We start from the raw sequence: 21,766 nt of genomic DNA, 5'->3' as shown, positions 1-21,766 counted from the left end.
GGCCGGGCGCGGAGGGGGGCGGCGGCGGCGGGCTGGGCCGGGTCGGGCCGCCGCCCCGGGACACGTGTGGCGGGCGGGGGGGGGGCGGCGGCGGCCCTGCCGGGCGGCTCCGCGGCGGGGGCTGTTCCGGCTGAGGGAGGGGAGGGCGCAGCCGGCGGGGGCCGCCGCCGCGACCAGGCCGCCGCCGCCGCCGAGCCGTGAGTACCGGGGGCGGGCGGTGCCGGGCCTGAGGGGAGGGGAGGCGGTGGCGATGGGGATGGGGATGCGGTACGCCGTGGAAACAGCTGGCCGTGGTTTTCAACAGCTGCCTCTGCTGTTTTGCCTTCCCCCCCCCGCTTTTTTTCCCCTTTTTCCCTTTTTTTCCCCTTTTCCCCTTTTTTTCCCCTTTTTCCCTTTTTTTCCCTTTTTTTCCCTTTTTTTCCCTTTTTTTCCCTTTTTTTCCCTTTTTTTCCCTTTTTTTCCCTTTTTTTCCCTTTTTTTCCCTTTTTTTCCCTTTTTTTCCCTTTTTTTCCCTTTTTTTCCCTTTTTTCCCCCCTTTCCCCCCTTTCCCCCCTTTCCCCCCTTTCCCCCCTTTTTTCCTTTTTTTTCTTTTTCCTTTTTTTTCCCTTTCCCCCCTTTCCCCCCTTTCCCCCCTTTTCCCCTTTTTTCCTTTTTTTTCTTTTTCCTTTTTTTTCTTTTTCCTTTTTTTTCTTTTTCCTTTTTTTTCTTTTTCCCCCCTTTCCCCCCTTTCCCCCCTTTCCCCCCTTTCCCCCCTTTCCCCCCTTTCCCCCCTTTTTTCCCCTTTCCCCCCTTTTTTCCCCTTTTTTCCCCTTTTTTCCCCTTTTTTCCCCTTTTTTCCCCTTTTTTCCCCTTTTTTCCCCTTTTTTCCCTTTTCTTTTTCTTTTTTTTTTGGGGGGGGGGGTTGTACCTCAGCCCGTGGGTGTAGCGCGGGGCCTGTCAGCGCGGCTGCGCTCGACGCGCTCTCTTCCTCCGTCGCCTGCCGAGTCACGGAGGCAGCGCGTCGGCTGGGGGAAGAAGCTGCAGCTTAGAGGTTGGTGAGCTCCCGCGGGCCGGAGCGTAGCGGTGCGGAGGGTCTCCTGCCGCGCGGAGCCGTCTTTCTGTCAAACCGTCTCGGGGTGGGGGGGGAGCGAACGCGTTGGGTGGTGTCTGCTGTGTGGGAGCTGAAGGGCGAAGGGAGAAACGTCACCTCTACTTTTCTGGTCGCTCGGGGGAAGGCTTCCTCGGCGGCGACCGTCAGGGCAAAGAGCGCTCCTCCAGCTGCAGGCGCTCTGGCGGTGGAGGGGGTCCCGGGCAGCCAGCAGGCCGATGCCCGCAGCTGGCTTTGCCGCTCGGGCTGAGTAAACGCCCCCCCTGCTCCAAGGAGCATCAGCTCTGGGCTCTCGGCTCCTCCGGAGCGAGGGAGGAGCGCAGCGGGCAGGGGGCTGCCCCGCTCCCCGTGAGCGGGCGCACCTCCGCTGGTGGACGTGGCTCCTGGGGCCGAGCTAGGAAAGCGCGGGAACGGTGGCCTCGCTTTTATGGGGTCTCTCTGCAAGGTAAGTCAGCTCTCTGTTACCTTTAATGGCAGCTGTCCGATGAAAGCCATCTGGGGGCACGCGCTGTTGCTGGAGACCATGAGGAAGGAGGTTAGTTCAGGAATGATTCAGCAACATGTGGTTTTATATGTACTTTCAATTCTGGCGGTCTCCAAGTGCACTAGAGTGATGGAGGTGACTTCGCGTCCTAGGATGGGGCACAACTGAAACAAGCCTCAGAAAGCTGCCTCCTGTTCTCGGGCCTGGTGGTCACAAGGCATGTGCTGTTTGTAAGGGTGGGGAGAGGGGCAAGGACCTTACAATAGACCTATGATGCCTGCGTGCTGGGCAATCACCTCTGTGGGATCTCACCCCTCTGCACCCAAAGTTTCTCTCCTGATCCATGAGCCTCCCGTGGAGATACCTTGTTCAGCAGAGCAGTGACTGAGGCTCTTAGGGACCATAGGTGTAACGATCCGAGTTTCCTTCCTGAGAACTGACTAATACATCGATTTGGGCAAATAGCGTCTAATTCAGACCAGACCAGGAGCTGGCAAGGGTAGTAGCGGTCTATTCTCTTGGCTTGATGGTCTAGGATCTAAATGGAGTTGCTCTGTAGCATCTTGGGTAGCAAGGATGCTTGGTGAGGGTGGCAATGAAACGTCTTTGCTGTACCGGCACCTCTGCTGGCCATCGTCCCTTGCTCTCATCAGAATCGGTCTGGAAATTAAGGCAGGCCTGCTCGGAATACTGGAGCTCTCCTGGAGAGACTGTTCTGGGTTCAGGCCTTGCTTTGGTGGGTTCAGGCTCGGCAACTCAGAAATGGAGCAGCCACACTGAAGTCTCAGTGCTGATTCTGCATTGTTTCAGGTCCTAGTAACTTGTCTCCGATCCTTTAGGTAAGCTGCTCTTGGTCAGTCAGAGAGACTTTGCGCTTTCTGTTTGGCCTGTTAGAACTGACTGCAAATCCTGCTGTCTTTTCTAAAGGATGCGAGTCCTCATGGACAGGAGTTGGAGCTTCTTCAGCTGAAGTTCCCAGGGTTTGGGACACGCTGCCCTTGACAGGCCCCCAGTGTGCCAGCAAACTCAAAGGCATAGTGTCACATGCTCCCTATAGCTTAGCTTTCATGTATGTGGCCCTTGCTGCCTGCAAAAGGATGTGAGAAGACTATCTAATTGTGGCTTGAAAATAAGCTCTACTGCTCCACAGAGTGATGCATTGAATTTGTTTAGAAGAGGGAGTGCAGATCTACCGACACGGTCCTGTGTGCCTGCATTGCCAACCCACACGGTGACTGAGGCTGGTAGGAGGCTTTGTAAGTTGTCTGTAAATGTGCTGTGGGCCATGCAGTCTCTGCTGAAGGGATGGGGTCAGGATGCAGCCTGTGACTGTACGATCTGGCATGTTATCTGTGCTTGGACTGGGCTGAACTCCTGCACTCTCCCTTGCCCGACAGAAGACAACATCCCCTTAGCGCAGGGTACAGCTGGGTGAACTTGGCCTTTGCCTTCAGTGGGCTTTAGCTGTGCATGGTGAGGGACTGTACATAACTGAATGCAAAGAGTCTAGAGGCATCTGTTTGCATCAGCTTCCCTTCTTTGGCCAGGAAACGCTGCTGAACCCTTGCCCTGCCCACGAAGGTGTGAAAGCTCTGTGCAGCGTGTGGTAAATGATCCAGGACTCATGGAAGGTTTCCATGATGGATGGTCTGTCACAGCATCCTGGGTAAAGGTTTTCCGGTTTTGGAGTGGCTCAGGTGAAGAGATTTGACCTCTAGCCAGATGTGGTTCAATATGAGATGTGGCTCCATATCATGGGCTTACTAGGAACCCAGTGCTGGGTGTTCTCCTTGCATAGTTTGGTTCTGTTTTCCTGCATCTCCAGGTTGCTTTCATCACTCTCCAGTTCTGTTTTAGGCTGACTGTCCTCTCTCTCGCAAAAGGCTGCCTAGGAGGAAGCACTGCACTATGAACAGAGCCTCTGAGCAGAGAGAAGACGGGCTCTGAGGGCTCAGCAAGCTCTTGTGCATTGATCCCATTATCTTCTAGGAAATAAGCACAAGCTGAGTACCTGTGGATCTCTCTCACTTCTGAGTGGCAGGGAAAGAGGACTCTAGAGGGCTCTCAGGAACATGACCTCCTGGTTCATACAGTCATTCATAAGCAGTGCTTTACAGAGCATTGACAGCAGCATTGTTCCCTGGCTTATCTATGTGTAAAATATTCACTCACCCAGTGGCAGGCAGGAGACTTGAATGCTTTTTCTTTTTTTTTCTGCTCTGCTGCTGTAGTCACTAGGTTACATTGCCTTACTTCAGATAGGCACCGTTCTCTTTAGAAGCCAAGTTATAAGTCATGTGGAGTATCATCGTATTCATCACTCTCTTCCGATGTCAGAGCATTGAGTGGTAACAACCCATTCTGTACTGGTCCAGTGCCACCTGTTGCAAGACACCATCATCCTGCACAGCAGGCAAGTAAAATGCACAATCCCTGTTTGAGCGGCCGCTGACAAAGGATTTTGCAGCTCCTGAACAAGCCTGGGAGCCAGGAATATTGGGTCCCTTTGATACGGGCTACTTCCGAGTGACCTGAGCTTTCTAGTCTTTTCTCTGTTTACCTGTCTGAAAAATGAATTGAGGATGGAGATGTCTGTCACAGAGGAGGCCAGAGGGAGAGCAGGACTACCATGGTGATGGATAGTACAGCTGAAACTGAACTATCACTCTTTACTGACTGCTGAGGAGACTTACTTGATGCCTGTCTGTATAGGCTTGACACTGCCTGTGCCGTAAAGTAGCACTGGCCATGACAGTATCTCGACTCCAGTGTCTGCTGGGGACACTGGGGAGAAGGAGTTAAGACGCAACCCATGTCTCTGATCCTTGACAGAGGCAAAGGGCTCCTTTTGGTTAGATTTTGATGTTCTTTGTGCTGAACTGTAGGAACTGCTCTCTGATCCTGGTGTAGCTGGAGACCGGCACATTTAGCTGAGTATCTCAAGGCATCTTTACGGCCTGGGAATTCAGCAGTCCCAAACCTATTCAGGTACTGACCTTTATGACCAATTATTTAATACGACCCAAATGTTAGCACAGACTCCTCTGAATCCATCAGGTGTGCACTCCTGCTTAGAGCTTCTGTGATCCCCTGTGTGCAAAACGCTGAAGGTGAAAGCTGAATTTGAAGATATCTGTAGGGGAAGAGTTGCTGCCTGTGTGAAGTGTCTGTGACAGAGGAAGAAGAGTGTGCAGCGAGGTTGGCACCAAGCTGTCCGGGCTAGAGCCCTTTATCTCTTCAAGGTATGGGAATGTCCTGGTGCAGGCTTTGAGGTTCTGCCTTGCACGCCGTCCTCTCTGAGCAAAGGCACTTTTGAGCGCGAGATGGGGTAAATGAGAGAAAATTCATGCTAAGTTTCCATACAAAACTGCCCAGGAGTAATGGGGAGCAGACTTTAATTAGGAAAGACCTCCAGCCTTCTGTGTGCTCCAGAACCTATTGATTACAACTCACTGAGTTGCTGAAAGACACTGACTAGCTGGATCAATGCGCTGAATGTTCTTCCTTGCCTGAGGCCAGCAGCGTCTCTGTGCTGTAGAGCTGGCAATTGTGTGCAGTTTTCCCCTGTCTTCTCCACCCCCTTGCCAAGGCTCCACATCCTCCCTGGCAGCTTGTCACTTCTCTGCAGATGTCTAGACAGGAGGATTCAGTGCGTGTCAGTTATGCCTAATTCATTAAAAAAAAAACAACAACAAACAAAAAAAACCCAAACCCTACTGAGAGCTGGGGTTTCTCAGCCCTGCAGACTCAGCTCTCTCTGTGGTGCACTGTGGTGCACTGTGCTGCTTTGAGGCTAGCTGAGGATGGATTAATCCCACTGATTGGCAGACATGGCACGAGCTGTGTCCTCCTGCCCACAGGATGGGGCTTTGGGAAATAGAAGGTGGATGTGGGCTCAAGGGGAGTGTGGGCAGGAGGTGCTGCAACTAATCCTGCAGCGGGGGCTCTGCAGGTCTTTGGGGTAGAAATGAGAGGGAAGGCGCGTGGAGGGAAGTGTCTGGGGTTCAGTGCATGCTCATAATGTCCATCTGTCCTTGCAGCTCTCCAAGGTTGTATGCTCTTGATGCACTCGTGTCCTCTACCATATTCATCAGGAGCTGGCGGAGGGGTGCTACGCGTCCAAGTCTTCAACCTTGGCTGGCTGAGGCTGCCAACCTCCTACTCCTACTGTCCCTCCTGACACCTCTGAAGGCAGAGCTGGTGCCGGGAATGCCAGCTCTTTTTGCTTCAGGCCACATTAAAGTCATAGCTAAGTCAATATTTGCTCTCCTTGCCTCTCTGTAGGTGCACCCGTAAATAAGCCAATGCACTAACAGTGACTGGATCTGCAGGTTCAAGCAGCTTGTTCACTTGCTTTCCCGTCTTGCTGTTTGGCTGTGTTGTCTTGCATCTAGCTGTGATGAGTGGAAGAAATCAAAGGCCTCTTGCAGCACAGGGCATACTTTGGAGGATATGAAGCTGGCTGTGCAGCAAGCAAGGGAGTGGTGTTTGTAATTGCCTAGGAGGGGTCCTGATGTGGTAGGTCCCTTTGCTTCCTCTCATTTACTTGTTTTGGCTCTTCTAGGCAGAACACATGATTATCCTTGTATAAAGACTGAATATGAGCTACTGCATACCAACAGTGTCTGTTTGAATTTACCTGGATGCAGGTAAAGTGTTACAATGGTTGAGAAGGAGCAGAAGTCCAAAACGTGGTGTTTAGGGGGCATAGTTTTCCATCTGTATCAGTGACGTTAGCAAGACAGGTTCTGGCATGGACAATTGCCTAGATTTAGTGCCAGCTTTTGCATCTGAGCCCCGAGTATATAGCACTGTATAACTTCCAAGCCTATTCAATTCTGTTTATTGTGGGGAGGGGAGCAGGAAGGACAGGAATGCAATTTTGTAATAGCCAGTCCCAGGCCCTCTGAAAGAAGCAATAATTTGGGACACCAAGTTTGAGGTGTAAGGGGAGGTGCGATATGTCTGCTGTAGCTTGTGAAGCAGCTCTGGTCTCTTGGAAATGCCTACTGTAAGAGGATTACTGATGCAAAAATCCTGTTACTCATTTGGTAGTTTAATAGCTTCCCTTCAGGTGCGGGCTTCAGGGCAGTGAACAGGGTTCCGCAAAAAGGGATAGCTCAGCCTGGTGGTGTCCTACACCCAAGTTAATATGACCTCCCCAAAAGCAATAAGGAAGTTGAAAAGTTGCAGGCCTGTGGGGTATCAGTTACATCTCTGGGTGTTGGTATATGCTGTATTAGCGGTCTTGCTTTGCAACAGCACAGCAGCAGCTGTTGTTACTGTCAGCTCAGCTGTTCATGTGTTGAAGGGAAGGAACGGTCCCCAGGAGCACAGGAGCACGTCTAGCCCCCAGCCCTGCTCCAAAGAGGAAAGCAGCTGCCTGTGGTTAGCCAAACAAGCTAAGCAGGGGCTTGACTGTATCCCCTTGGCCAGCCCCTAGTCTAACCCTTGCCTGAGCTTTGATGCATAGTGTGTATTTCAGTTCTTCAGGGGAACGCTGAATTGCAGGAGGCTGCTGACGAGGAAATGGCCTCTGACACCTCTGAGGGGTTAAAAACAAGAATTCTGGTTCCTGGTGTAGGGGAGATGGAAACGCACTTGGAAGCGCCAACTCCTGCCTGTGATTCCACTGCCAAGCTTCTTTTTCCCCAAGATGAGGTCCATGCAGTTGCAGTACCATAGGACGGGTTTTGCTCTGCTGTTGAGGAGAGCGCTGCTTTGGCTCCACGACTCAGAACAGAGATCTGAACTCGCTGGGCACAACGGAAGTAGTGCTGCTAGCAGCCCCGTCTTGCTCAGGGCAGAGTCAGAGGAGATCTGCAGGCAAACAAGGACTTCTGCTTAGTGTGTCCATCTCCCAGGTACAAGCAAAAGGAGAGGTCCACTGAAAGGAGAGCTGGTAGCGCGGTGCCACCTTGTTAGTCTGGTTTGTGCTGCCCTCTGTTCCAGGGCAAGGAGCCGCTCTCCTCCTTGCGTATTAGTGACATGATGCACTAGGGTGGGTAGAGGTGGGCTGTGGCAAGGACTTGGGGTTTAAGCTGAAGGTCTAATTCCAGAGCCTCTATGGGAGATGCAGCACTGCCCCTAAAACAGCTGTAAAGTTGATCTACCGGAAAAGAGGCACTGGGGTATGAATACAGCAAGAGGCACACAAGCGATGAATTTAAGGAATGGCTGTATGTCATGCCTTAGAGTAGGGAATGTCACCTTCTCCACAACAAGGACTGTCCCCCAACATCTGGCCAGCTGCACAGGATGTGTCATTGTGGTCTCCTAGTCTGGCAGGCACAAAATCTCCATCCAGGACTGTCAACAAAAAGCCATTCTCCAAGGTCTTCCTGAGGAAAGGGCAAACTCTGAACCTTTCCCTGGAGGACCCTCCGTTCCCTGTTTATTGCCTAGAGCATTTCCTTTCACTCTCGGCAAAATATGTTTTTTTGTGCAATGAGAACAGACCTCCCTTTGGGCAGGGATCATTTGCATTAATTAACAGAGCTGTTATGCATGGCTGTGCTCTGTCGCATAGGAGCCAAACAAACGCCGCCTTTTTTTTTTTGTCATAACCTAAGAGTTATTATAAGTCAGCCACTGCATCCATTATGGCTGATGCGTAACACGTGCATTCACACTGCTGCGTGCTCCACAAAAACGGTCTTGTACTTACCTCCCCCCACTGGAGCTCTGGACACTGCTTTACTGTCTCCTGTGGTCCAGGCACTTTTCCCCATTAATTATATCTTAGCAGGGCTCATAGACCTTCATTTCCTGGGAATGAAGTTTCACAAGGAGATGAGGAATATTTAGTCTTGCCAGTGAGGCTGAGAGTTCAAGCAGTGGGATCAGCACAAGCAGCAGTGGGGTGTGTTTTCCTTTTTTTTCTGACCGGTTAAGGCCAAAGAGCTATAATGGGAACAAGTTAATTTAGAGCGGGGCGGGGGGGGGAAGGTGTGAGGGAGGAGGGCTGAGAAGTGGGACTGAAGGAGCTGTACCCACTGTGAGCCTCAGGCCAGACCCATGCCAATCCTCGATGCCCTTTGGGAAGGTGACCTTTTCCCAAGGTGACTATCGAGTAGGTGAGCAGCCCTGCAGGGGAGGGATCGCTGAAGCCGTAGTGTGGCTGTAGCAAACAAATATCAAATGGAGTTGGTTCAGGCTGCCTGCCCGTGGGTCAGTTCAGCCGTGGCAGGGGAGAAGTGTCCTACTGGCAAGGCTGGAAACATAAACTCGGCGGTGACAAGAGAAGCTCTCTGGGTCACCAGAAAAATGGCAGAGCTGGATGCCTGTCTTTTCCTGACCTTGTGATGGGTAGATATTGCACGGTGCCCACACTGCAGTATTTTCTAGTGGTGCTATGGGTAAGGCAGAATAGCTCGCACTGGATGCACATGGGGAGCTGCTCCAGTACTTGCCCAGAGTTGTGCAGTGAGTCAGTGGCAGGGCTGGGAAGAGAGCCGGGACTCCCGACCCTCTTTGGAAATGTGCTTAATTGCCGTAGCTGAGGCATTGGCATCACGGTAACTTTCAGTCTGTTGTGCCCTCCGTGTCTCTCCCCTCAGTGCCAGGGCTGATGAGTTGTGTGGTATCCGCTGGCCTGGCTGGGGAGGCAAACCTTTCATCACCAGTCTCTGTGAGCACAGTGAGAAACAATCCCATCCTCTCCCTACTTATCTATCTTGTCCTGCATCGCCCCATCTGTGTCCTCCCGCTGCTGCTGAGCCTGGAGCTCCCATCCCTTGCTAGCAATGCTCAGGAGGAGCCAGGGGAGCGCTCTCAATTAGAGCTCTGGCATGACTGAAATACTGATGGGGACACGTGTGCCCAGTAGCATATTAAAAAGGTAAACCAGCTCAAGCAGGTCAGGAAAACCCTCAGGCTTGCAGCTAGGGATAGGAATAAAGACGTGTAAGCAAAGTCCATTCTCCGGCACTAAACCAGGCCTGGGAAATGAGTTCTTGAGCCCAGGTAGAGATGCTAGTAATTATAAACTGCCTTCATGCAGGCATCTCTCACGTGACACTGTCTGCAGATGTTAATTAATGTGCCTCGGGTGTCCTGGGAACGTGGCAGCTTTCTGAAAAGCTCAGCTGAGGGATATGGGAGAAGACCAGTTAACTCATGGGATCCTCCTCCCTTTGGAGGGCACAATGGTTTCCCACTCCCATTGCTGGAAAGGGTCAGCAGCCTTTGTTCTTGTCATGTGCCCGTGAGTCTCCCCCACTGACAGTGAGATGAGGAAATCTCACATTATGCTTGATGATGCAAATAGAAAAGAGCATTGCAGGCCTCTCTCCTGTTTAGGAAAGATGTTTATTCATCTTTCTCCTTCCCCCAGACTCTGCTACGTGATACAATTGCTATTTAAAAATGAATAGATGGCTGCATTCGTGCTGAGCAGGGTGGGTTTCTATTTTTAGGCTCAGCATGGCTGTAGGTGTTGTAAGGAAGTCAGAGGCTGAGGGGATTCTCTCGCCGCCGCGGGGATGCGGGGGCAGGCGCTTGGAGCGCAGCATCCTGACTCTTTTTTTCTTTAAGCTGTTTTTTCTCCTGCTGTCTCTCCCTTCTTCCTCCTGCTGCTCACTCGTTCTTTCCTCACTCCCCCACCTTTCCTTTGGGTGCTGCTAGCAGGGAGACTGTCAAACACCTTTCAAAACGCAGAGAGCAGCTTAGATGTGCTGGCTTGGAAAAAGAAAATGTCTTTGCACAGCAAATGCCCTTGTACCTTGTTTAGGCAATCGTTTTTTTTCTGTGAACTGGTCCGGCTTATACTCCTGTTTGCCTCCCCAGACGCTGCTGTGTGGAAGGACTGTCCCGCTCTGTGTTCAGCTGCGTGTGTTTGTGTGCGTGTATGCAGACTGAGTTCTGCACCAGGTCCCAGCTACCCGCTCAGTGTCCCTCTGTCCTCTGTTGTCTGCCCCTCATGTTAGCCTTGTCAAACAAAAAATATCAGAAATTCAAAGTTCTGTCTCCAAAGGGCAGCCAGGGTCTCAGCTGGAGCTAGTTCCAAGAAGATACAGATCTCTGCTTTGCCCAAACTGCCTATTAGGCTAGTGCAGGAGTGGGAGTCTGCAAAGCTGGAGCAGAACTGTTTGGTGAAGCTTTGGGTTTTGGGTGAGGTTGGGCACGCCTGGTTAGAGAACACAGGAGGGAAGTGAAGATCAGGGTGTTAAAGGGTGTGTTCTGTTTCCTAACTGACCACCTGAGAATCCTCAACCTTTGCCAGGAAGGAGACCTGAAATGTAAAATGGCGTGGAGAGTGAAACCCCAGGCCTGCAGTGTTCTGGACTGGGACTGTCCGGCTCTGCTATGGTTGCCTTTGCCCTCTGACCCATCCTCCTGAACCGTGTGGGCACAGGAAGGGTGGCAGCTCTCTGGCCTAAATCTTTGAAGGCGGGTGCATTACAAATCTTCTAGCATCTTCTGGGAGCTGGAAGGGAACAGCCAACACTCAAAAAAACATGGTCCAGAGCATCACTTTTGCATCTTAGAATATGGGATTCCCTGGTTATTTTTTGTTTAGACTAATGAGGATTGTCGTGCTTGCTGTCCCTAGTGGTTTGTTTAAGCTGTGTTTGATGTGGGTCTGGCATGCCCTGGCGGTACTACTAAGATCAGTGCTTCTGCTAATGTTGCATGGATATGCACAACGTTAGGCTGATTTGGAGAAAGTGCAACTTCAAGGGAAACCACTGTGAGCACATGTGTTGTACAGCAGTCTCCTTCTGAAAGCAGGTGAGGAGGGTATTGATCCAGAGATCAACACAGCTGGGAAGTAGTAAGTGTCAGCACTAGGCACACACCAGTGAGGAGCCTCAGCATCACTTTGTGTCACTCACATTCCTCCAGAGACTGTCCCCGCCCCAAAGCCATTGCTGGATCATGAGCAGGATGATGTTTCCCTGGCAGGGGCTAGTAAGAGAAAAGCTTCTTCTTGTTCAGGGGCTTTGAGCAGTGGCAAAAATACTTGGGGCCGTGGGAAGAGTCTGGAGCTGGAGCTATTCCTGCCTGGTTAACGCTTTGTTTTTCCCCCACATCAGAGACACTGAGAAGGGAGAGTCCACCTCCTGTCCACCCGCAGCCATGGAAGGTGGCGTGCAGCTCCTCAACCGCGACGGCCACAGCATTTCCCACAACTCCAAGCGGCACTACCACGATGCCTTTGTGTGCATGAACCGCATGCGGCAGCGGGGGCTGCTCTGCGACATTGTGCTCCATGTGGGTACCAAGGAGATCAAGGCCCACAAGGTGGTGCTGGCGTCCTGCAGCCCGTACTTCCACGCCATGTTCACAAGCAAGTAGTGTCCTCTCTTCCCCATGGCCAGGGTCTTCCCGCTCTTAAACCCACTCTTCCCTGCAAACCTCTTCCCTTTCCTCCCCACTCCCTCTTCCTACTGTCCTACCCTATGGAAGCATTGTGCTCGTCTACCATCTCTGTGGGCAAGTGTGATAACATTCCTTGTTTGAGTCCCTTCCATGAAGCCCTTTGCTCGTAACCCCCTGCACAGGTATCTTGATGTCCATCCTGCAGACATGGACCCCGTTCCCTAGAGTATACTGCTGCTGCTCCTTCCTGAGACGTAGGTGGGAGACCTTCCTTGGCTGTAACGCTGGGCTGTGGAGGACGATGTGGCCTGTTCTATGCACAGCCGAGGCTTCCTGCGGGTGAGCAGTCCTGCTGTGGGGCTTCATTCATGTCTTGTATCTGTGTTGCCCCAGATGAGATGAGTGAGAGCCGCCAGACCCATGTGACGCTGCACGATATTGACCCACAGGCTTTGGAGCAGCTGGTGCAATACGCTTACACAGCCGAGATTGTAGTGGGCGAGGGGAATGTGCAGGTAGGAGCCCTCCCAAATCTCTCTTCTCCACAAAGCCATTCTGTGCGAGACTCAGACTCATCCCCTGGGGGCTCTTCCCTCCCTCTGCTCCAGGCTTTCAGCTGTCATTCTGTGATGACACATGTATCTAGCAGCGGTCAGGGAGTTTATCTGCTTCCCTACAACCAGGGATGTGGCTCCTGCAACTGCTGTGGTTGGGAACAGCTGCTCCAAGCACTCTACGATGGCCGAGTCTACTCCTGGGCACCTGCAATTCTTCGGCTGTTTTCTGGCCTTACGAGGGGGGTTATGGATGTTCCTCCTAGCTCTTCTTAAGCTTAGTCCTGTTGGATGCAAAGAGTGTTTTGTCTTTTATGTGCTTGTTTGCATGAAGGTGCTCAGTAAGCCTGTTCTGCTGTTGACTTGCAGTGGGATCAAGGTGAAAGTGTTGTTTTTTGCCCTGGAAACTCCCTTTTTCCCTATCCTTTTCCACTGCCAGACTCTCCTTCCTGCTGCCAGCCTGCTTCAGCTCAATGGTGTGCGGGATGCTTGCTGCAAGTTCCTACTCAGCCAGCTTGACCCATCCAACTGCCTAGGCATCCGGGGTTTTGCTGACACCCACTCCTGCAGTGACCTCCTCAAGTCTGCACACAAGTATGTCCTCCAACACTTCGTGGAGGTGTCCAAGACAGAGGAGTTCATGCTGCTGCCCCTCAAACAGGTAAGGCACCTGATGGGAGTGTGAAGGTCTGGCGTTGGCAAGGCTTTTCTTGCTCTGTCCTGGAAGGCACAGCCTGCATGATAAGGGCCCCAGGAACCTGCACTGAGGGTACAGGGTTTGGCAGGATGCTGTGCTTTGATTCTGTCTGTTTGGTGGGGAGACATTACAGGGGAAGAGTGCTGTCAGGGAGAGAGCTTGATCCCCTGTGTGATAGGGATGGGAGTGTAGCAGGGAGAATTATTGCTGTCATTGGTGCCTGCCACGTGAGTTCTGAGCATACTGCCCTCTCCCTAGGAGCACAGGCTAAGGAGCAAGCTGCCAGACAGCTGGCAGGTTCACCTCTGTGCTGCAGGCAGGCCTGGCTGCCCTGAGCATGTAGCTGTGATGTTTAATTCAAAGCTCAGCTAACGTTTCCTGCTGCTTCTCATGTGGTGCCAGTGTGGCCCCTGGCTCAGTGCTGCCTGCAGGGAGATGCACTATGGCCTGGCCAGTGGGCATTCCCACCTGCCCAGCCCATACTCTGCATCACCCAGCTCTGTATGGTCCCGCACCAGGATACAGACGCTTCCCCTCATCCTTTTTTTGGGGCAGTCATGTGTGTGTCAGTGAGAGGAAGGTACATGTCCCCGCTGCTCCATCACTGCTGTCCTTGGCAGGCAAAGTCAGTATGCGGGGAACAACCAAGGCCCCTGGCTCCATCCCATGAAATATTGAACTGAGATGCTAGCGTGTAAGCCCAGTCGTCTGCCTAATCTCACTGATGTTTATTGGAAGTGTCAGCATTGCAGCATGCTGACAAAGAAGCAGGGGAGTCAACCAAGGGCGACAGCCCAGGACTGGTGCTGTCAGGAGAGGAGAGGCACAGCTGTTCCTGCCTAGTAGAGGGAACCCAACTGCCCTTTGGCTCCTTCTGTGTCCAGTAAGAGAGAGGAGCTGTACACCCCTCAGCCAACAGCATCTACGGAAGGTGGGCTCCTCCCTCTGCCAGTGCTGTTCTGTTGGGCCAGTTTCTCAGGTGTGTGTGAATGTGTCCTTCGCTCCCAAACTGTGCCAAGTGACACGTACTCTTTCCATCCCCCTCTGCAGGTGCTGGACCTCATTTCTAGTGACAGCCTCAATGTGCCATCGGAAGAGGAGGTGTATCGGGCTGTGCTCAGCTGGGTCAAACATGATGTGGACAGCAGAAGGCAGCATGTCCCCAGGGTGAGCCTGCTGAGGAAGGGGGAAGGTGGTCTGGCTCCACCCCACCAGGTCTGAGTGTCTGGTCTGGGTGAATATAGGGTGCCCTTTGCCATCAGCTGCCTGTCCTGCCAAGCAAGCAGGGTGACGTCTTCAGGTGGAGTCAGCCTCAACAGGGTCCCCAGGGTTTGTAGGGACATGCGGGGCCTGCGCTGTGCAAAACTCTTCCTGACCTGCTGATGGGGCATGGCTCCTCTGCCCTCAGCTCATGAAGTGTGTGCGACTGCCCTTGCTGAGCCGGGACTTCCTCATGAGCAACGTGGACACAGAGTTGCTGGTGCGGCACCACTCAGAGTGCAAGGACCTGCTGATTGAAGCCCTCAAGTATCATCTCATGCCGGAGCAGAGAGGAGTCCTTAGCAACAGCAGGACGAGGCCACGGCGCTGCGAAGGGGCCAGCACCGTGCTCTTTGCTGTGGGTAAGGCACTGCTGGGGAGAGGATGCTCCCCCCCACTCGCTTGCATGCGTGCACGTTGCTTCCCAGGGCCTCTGGATTGTCGTTTGATCTGTTTGCTGTCCCGTGTGCAGGTGGGGGGAGCCTGTTCGCCATCCACGGGGACTGTGAGGCTTATGACACGCGGACGGACCGGTGGCACATGGTGGCCTCCATGTCGACTCGCAGGGCCAGAGTGGGCGTTGCTGCCATTGGGAACAAGCTGTATGCCGTGGGCGGGTAAGGAGGGCGTGGGAACTGTGTGTAGAGAGCTGGCATGGCTGCCTGCGATGGCCTTTAGACAAAGCCGGGGGTGAAAATGGCACAGGGCTGCTCTGGTAGCAAAGAGGGACAACAGAACTGCCCAGGGCCGATCTCTTGACGGAGAGATCACACATCTCTGGGTAACTGACAGCAGAAGGAACTGCAGCTGAAAACTGCTTCCCTGCCCCAGCTGTTCAGAGCAGTGAGTTTGCTCGCTCTGGTGGTGGCTACATCCTAGACTCCCACCATTTTCTCCTATTTGCCCCAGCCCTATGTTGCAGGCTGTTAAGAGCCTGCTAATCCCCAGCCCATCTCTGATCCAGTGTGCAGGGCCCTCTGAGACCTGCTTTCTTTGCAGACCCACAGGAAAGCCTATTTAAGGGGTCTGTACTTCCTGCATGTGCTTTTGGTGCACCCAGCCTTGGAGGAAACTGGGCTCAGGGGAAAGGGACAGTGGTAGGAACCCAAGCCAGGCTGTGCCTACCTGGACCTTGGTCTGCTCCTGAGCTCTGGGACCAGCTCACAGCCTCACCTGCAATCTAGCCCCCCAGCTTTTACATGTTTTTCCTTTTTCTCCCTGCAGTTATGATGGGACCTCTGACTTGGCCACAGTGGAGTCCTATGACCCTGTCACCAACTCCTGGCAGCCTGAGGTGTCCATGGGCACCAGGAGGAGCTGTCTGGGTGTAGCAGCACTTCACGGGCTCCTCTATGCTGCTGGGGGGTATGACGGCGCCTCGTGCCTGAACAGGTAGGGGATTGCCTTGCTGCAGGCTCCTCCACTGCTCTTACATGCCCTGTCCTTGGTGCTGGGTGCCTGGGGAGTCCACGGGGCCTGCTCTTGGCAGATGGACTGGCCCCAGAACAGATGTATTGCAATCTAGCTCTCCGTTTTCCCCATCCCAGGTAGAGGCCCAGTGTCGTTGGCCTGGGCAAAGTTTCTTTTGGGAGAAAAAGTATTTCGCAGCCATCTGTCACAGTAAAACACAGCCCTCGCCCGTTCCTTCCTTTATCTGTAGCAGCTTCCCTGGGAGCTGCCCACGAGGGTCTGTGTCAAAGGGCTTCGACCTGGGCTTTGCTGGTGTCACACTGTATGTTCCTCTGTCCCTGCCCGCTGCAGTGCAGAGCGATACGACCCTCTGACAGGCACCTGGACATCCATCGCTGCCATGAGCACCAGGAGACGCTATGTCCGTGTGGCAACACTAGGTGGGTGATGGCGTGGCAACCTGACTGATTGCTGTGCTGACTCTCTCTTGCATTTCTGGTGGTGCTTTTTGATGTTTTTCTGTTCCAGTTCCTGCCCCTTCCTCCTCAGATCCCCTAGCTCAGGGTCCAGGTAGCTCAGCCATCTCTCTGCCATGTCCTGACAAGCTCCCTGCCCTTGCCTTCCTCTTCAGCCTCCCTGACAGTTAGGTTTCATCACATTCTGTAGGCAACTCCCCAGGGGGACCCAATGCCCCCATGACCTGTTCCTCAGCTCCTCTGTGCTCCTTTCTACATTGGAGCAAGAGAGCTGGCTGTGGATGATGTCCCATCCCTGGAAGAGGAGAGAAAACCTTGTTACTCCTCTGTTGTGAAAGGGTCATTTTGCTGATAATCCAAGCAGTTGTGCAGGGTCAAAACTGCCTGTATGCAGAGGTGTCACAGCATTAAGTGCAATGCTGTGATGTTTCCTGACCCTGCTGGATGAGTTCTGTCCTTAAGGAGGATGCAGTGTGAGAACTGGCCACTTTGTTGTCCAGTGCAGATATGGAGTTAATGCAAGGACCGCTCCTCACCCCTCGTGCTGGACCTCTGTGGGGGTGCCGGGGTAGCACACTGCTCCCCGCAGCCCATGACATGCTGATGCTGTGTGGTGTCCCTGTGGTGCCTCTCCTCTGTACTGATCTCTGGTTGCAGCTCTCTGTGCTGACTTAGAGGTTCCTTCTCCTCCATCGCCAGCTCACGCTCTCTGCTTGCCATGGCCCTTCTTGGCCTTCCCTTGCCTCTCCTGCTAAAATTAACCCATTGCTTGGGCAGGGAGCCCTTGCAGCGTCCATAACGAGGAATTCAGGAAGCACTGGGTGGACAAGCTCTCTGGGAACCTTGCAGCATGGCAGAGGAATTGCCTGATGAATATTTCACAATACTCTGTGCTGCAATGGGGAGGGAGAGCTGTGGGAGCCATGCTGAGAGCAGCTTGGCTGTCTGGGGAGCGGAAGGCACTGTGGTTCTGCTAGTACCACCTGGGACCCCGTGCAAGAGCTGTGGGAGGCTGTGCTGGCACTGGGGCTGTGCTTGCTGGCTAACTGTACGTGTGATTGCCTTTGCAGATGGCAACCTCTATGCTGTTGGGGGATACGACAGTTCATCCCACTTAGCCACAGTAGAAAAGTATGAGCCCCAGGTAAATGCAAGAGAAAGCATGCCTACTAACCCTTTTTCCTTCTCTCACCTTCTGATGGGTGCCTGAAAGGGTCCTGCAAAAAGCTGAGGGCCACCCCAGGATGCTAGAGGAATGAGCTGACAGAGAGATGAGCCATGCCTGTTCTCTTAGCAAACAGCTGCCATGCCTTAAGATGACCACTTCCTAGCAAAATATTGCAGCAGCAGTGGAGCAGAAGGTATGCCCGCACAAGCCTGTGCAGCATAGGCCTGCCCACCTCATTCGTGACTTAAGCCAGCATGTGTGACTATGAGATGGAGTGGCTGTCAGCCCGTTCCTTGGCTCTTCTGCAGAAGCAGAGCAGTAGCAGGTGCAATCCAGAGCAAAATGAGCCAAAACTCATCTACACAGGCCATGAGATCATCTGTTTGAACCATCAGAGCCCTCTCTATCCCCATTCTCTGTAGGTCGGCTTGAGTGCTCTAGGAAGAACAGTTCTTGGCTGTGCAGTGAGCTATGTCCCAGCCCCCAGATGAGATCTTTGGTGCATGCTCATCTAGAGCTGGAATTAGCAGCAGGCTGGGGATATGTCCTGGGTCTGGGGTCTTGCAGCTCTGTTAGAGGAGGCTGAATTGCTGCAAGGAGATCAAAGAGAAGGTCTTGGAGGTTTTCCATGAGCTGTAAAGCCACAGCCATGACTTGTACAGATTTAAAATAGATACAGCTCAACTCCGTGACTGGGCTGGGGTTCAGCTGTAATGTGACTGGCAGCCTGGTACAAAGGTCTCCGTGCTTAGGCCCCTGGGATGGCAGGAGTTCTGCCAGCTGCAGCTGTGCTTTCCTAAGGTTGTCGGTAGAGGTCTCTTCTGGGGCATGCAGTTCTTCCTGTGGGAGATTTTTTCACCTGCAAACTCAGGTTTTGGTTTAGTTTAAAGTCTTTTTGGAGCCACAGAAAGGAGGGTGTCCCAGAACCGCATGTTCTCAGGCCTCAAAGGCACTTGTCTGGAAGCCAGGACTAAAACCTGTCCTGTGGGAGTTTGTGACTAGCGATACTTTGTGTGTACTCCTGTACTTTGGCGGGAACAAAGCCATGCAGCAGAGTTCTCTTCCCTCTGTTGTCTCATGGCGTCTTTGTGATCTCTCAAAAAACGTGTTTTTCTGTGGAATGAGAGAAGGCTTACAATTACCAACATGCTTTTGCTGTTGGCGCAGGCAGGATGCTGTTGTCTGACTGCAGCTGAGCTGGATAGCCAGGTTGCCAGGTTGCTGAGTGTCTGTGGCTGAGATGCCAGGTAGCAGTGCTGCATTCCAGTTAGCTGATGTCCTAGTCTGTGCTAGAAATTGATTGCCTCTACTACGAGTAGCGCTTTTCTGAGGGTTGCTCCTAACTTGCCTGATACCCCTGACCTTTCAGGTGAAGGGAAAGAACTGGAGTCCCCGAGAAAGCCTTTTCTGGGGAGGACCAGTGTGTCAGGAGCTGAGTTGCTAGAGCAGGCTTGGCATCATAGGACTCAATTGGTAGGAGCAAGTGGAAAGTGACTTGTATGTGTTGCTCACAAACTTACCATGCTCCTTCCCAGATCAACACCTGGACACCCATTGCCAACATGCTAAGTCGCCGGAGCAGTGCCGGAGTGGCTGTGCTGGAGGGGATGCTCTACGTGGCTGGTGGCAATGATGGGACCAGCTGCCTTAACTCCGTTGAGCGCTACAACCCTAAAACCAACACATGGGAGAGTGTGGCACCCATGAATATCCGTAGGTAAGCAGCTCTGCCCCTGACCCCTCCTGAGCTACTGGGGAGCCTGAGCCACCGCAGTCAGGAACGGTGAACCTGTCTCACTGAGAGCCTTGCCTTACTTTGGCACTGCAAACAGTAAAGTGCAGACATGCCCCAGGGGCTGGCTAGCACTGCAGCTGGCTGGCTCTGTGCTGCCTGCACAAAGGCAACGCACGCTCCCTGCTGCAGAGCGAGGGACTGGTGTGTGTGTGTGCCAGGAGGGCAGATTAAGGACGTTCTGAAGCAGGCATTGTCTACAGAGGGATTTGTCCTCAGCGCTCTGTGTGGCTGTAAAAGACCAGGCAGTATAGCTGGCTAAGGCCAAATAGATGTTTCTTGGCTGAGGGAGGATTTGTGCTTGGAAGTCCAAGGATTTTTGACTCCTAGGGCTTGTTCTTTAAAGTAAGGCTTCTCTAGTGGAAGGGGGGGGTATCAGAGATGAGGAGAAAGACTTGCAGTTCTATTTTGAGCTCTGCTGCTGACTTTTGCTGTTTGAGCCTGGGCAGTTCAGTTTCACTGAGCATTTGTGAGGCTGGGCACTTCCTTTGGAGGGGTGGCAGACTCTGGCTGGTCCATCTAAGGCGCTGAGCTCCCCGCCACACTTCATACACTGCATTTGGCCCTCACATCCCTGTGGTCTCTGCATGGTCGTTCCAGGAGCACCCACGACCTGGTGGCCATGGACGGGTGGCTGTACGCAGTGGGTGGCAATGATGGGAGCTCCAGCCTGAACTCCATCGAGAAGTACAATCCCCGCACCAACAAGTGGGTGGCAGCCTCGTGCATGTTCACACGCCGGAGCAGCGTGGGGGTGGCTGTGCTGGAACTGCTCAACTTCCCTCCCCCTTCCTCGCCCACCCTATCGGTGTCTTCGACGAGTCTTTGACAAAGAATCAGGGCCTGCCTTACCTCAAGGGGACAGGGGCGCCTGGTGGAGTGCCAGGCCAGCGTGGCCTGCCGAACAGGGCAGCCGGTCGCTGTAGGGGGGAAGCAAAGGTACCGGCTGCTGCCTCCAGCCCCGGCACTCCTGTGAGCCCTGCGGGGCCATCCCCGCTCTTGGTGCACACATCGGTTCAGCACGACAACGGTGGCTAGAAATGCGCTTCCTGCAGGAGGGCCCTTCTCCCAGCCGATGGGGAGAGCGGGTGCTCTCAGCTCCGTTTGGACTCATCTCACTTCTCACCCAAAAGGCGTATATTTTCTTTGGGGAGGGGAAACTACCATTGCTGCTTCTTGGATTAACACTATCCAGCCGATGCCCCACCCATGAGCACAGCCAGCCTCGGAGGCTTCTAGGAGTCCTGCAGGGAGGCCGAGGTGGGTGGCACTCCTCCCCAAGGACATGACTGAATGTACAGCTGCTCCTCGGAATGTCACTGTAGCCAGACTCTTCACCAAGTCTATTGCGCACTGTTAAAAGACTCTGAGACCACTACATGGTTCTCAATGGTGTCTAATTGATGCCTTAAAATAAACAGACAAAAGAAGCCCAACTAAGGGACGGGGCCTGGAGGAGGCAAGGTATGGAGATACAGCTGGATGCAGCATCTGGAACCCTCCATTTCCACAGCTGGTTGGTCCCACCTCGTTGACTGAGATCCCAACTGACCATTGCTGTGGGGAGTGTCCAGCTGGGCAGATGGGTTGAATGAAGTTACTCGCGTCCACGCCATTGCTGTCCAAGGTTCAGTGACTGTGCAGCTGTCTGCTGTCTGTGCGTGGTTCTGGTTCACAGTTTGGCTGGGAACAGATCAGCCTGTTTGCTGTTTCCCTCTCTGCAAAGCAGATTCTGGGCTTATGGAAAGGTCTTCGTTCTTAAAGAACAGTCCAGCCTTGTAAATGATGAGGGTTTCCTGGTGTTATTTGTTTAATTTTCTGCCTTTTTTTATTTGAACGCAATTTTTTTTAATTTTAATGACTTAATAGCCCTTTATTTTTACACTCTCCTGGTATTCCCTATCCCATCTGCGCTTAAAGCAGCAGAAGGGTACAATTATTTTTTTAATTGTCGATGAGACAACAGCCATGTTCTGGAAGGCATTCTCTAGAGATGTGTGGGCGTGCGTGCGTGTGTGAGATAACTGTATGTACAGTGAAAAGAGCATGGAAGAGACCATTTGCAATTAGCAACTTTCTGGCAATTAAGCAGCCACTTTAATTAACTAAAGGTTGAATAAGTTAGAATTGTAAATCCCAGGCCTGCCCTTCTAGACCTTGTGCCATGGGACCTCTTGGGTGGTGGGTTCGGCTGTGTTTTCAATGCATATGCTGTAGAGCGTGTGTATGTGTGTATGAGCCTTGAACTAAGAGGTATCGGGTGTTCTCCACATTATAGAGGAATGACTCACCTAAATAGTGTTCAGATTTGGCATTGGAAATATGGTATAACCGAAGACCTTTATCCTATTTATTCCTTTATCATTTTTCCCCTACTCCTTCCCTTTTCCTACTTACAGCACTTAGATTTCACTTGTGATGGTTTTTGTTGGCCTAAATTTTAAAAAGTGGATAGAGATTTTTTTTTTCCTCTTTTCTTTGGGGCAAAAGGCCAGTTGGAAGGGAGATGGGGACT

The 21,766-nt window shown here is 52.7% G+C and overlaps 1 protein-coding gene across 14 annotated transcripts; it reads left to right on the top strand.

Annotated features, from left to right (window-relative positions):
* Positions 1 to 91: 91 nt before the first annotated feature.
* On the top strand, positions 92 to 21,190 carry KLHL17 (kelch like family member 17). Of its 14 annotated transcripts, none has more exons than XM_068916052.1 (13): positions 92 to 197; positions 4,629 to 4,813; positions 5,612 to 11,862; positions 12,288 to 12,409; positions 12,888 to 13,109; positions 14,196 to 14,312; positions 14,554 to 14,767; positions 14,878 to 15,022; positions 15,630 to 15,797; positions 16,167 to 16,255; positions 17,362 to 17,435; positions 18,995 to 19,176; positions 19,852 to 21,190. In XM_068916052.1, the coding sequence occupies exons 3-13, from the start codon at positions 11,652 to 11,654 to the stop codon at positions 20,078 to 20,080; spliced, it is 1,773 nt and encodes a 590-aa protein (XP_068772153.1). In that variant the 5' UTR covers positions 92 to 197; positions 4,629 to 4,813; positions 5,612 to 11,651; the 3' UTR covers positions 20,081 to 21,190. The 14 variants fall into 14 exon arrangements, with proteins under 14 accessions (XP_068772153.1, XP_068772155.1, XP_068772159.1 ...); XM_068916053.1 differs by lacking the exon at positions 92 to 197 and adding an exon at positions 913 to 1,030; XM_009671482.2 differs by lacking the exon at positions 92 to 197 and having other exon boundaries at positions 1,074 to 4,813; positions 5,612 to 6,089; positions 11,609 to 11,862.
* The last annotated feature ends 576 nt before the right edge of the window (positions 21,191 to 21,766 follow it).

This window comes from Struthio camelus, chromosome 21 (assembly GCF_040807025.1).
Source record: "Struthio camelus isolate bStrCam1 chromosome 21, bStrCam1.hap1, whole genome shotgun sequence".
NCBI classification, from domain to species: Eukaryota; Metazoa; Chordata; class Aves; order Struthioniformes; family Struthionidae; genus Struthio; species Struthio camelus.
This window is presented reverse-complemented; position numbering and strand designations above follow the sequence as displayed.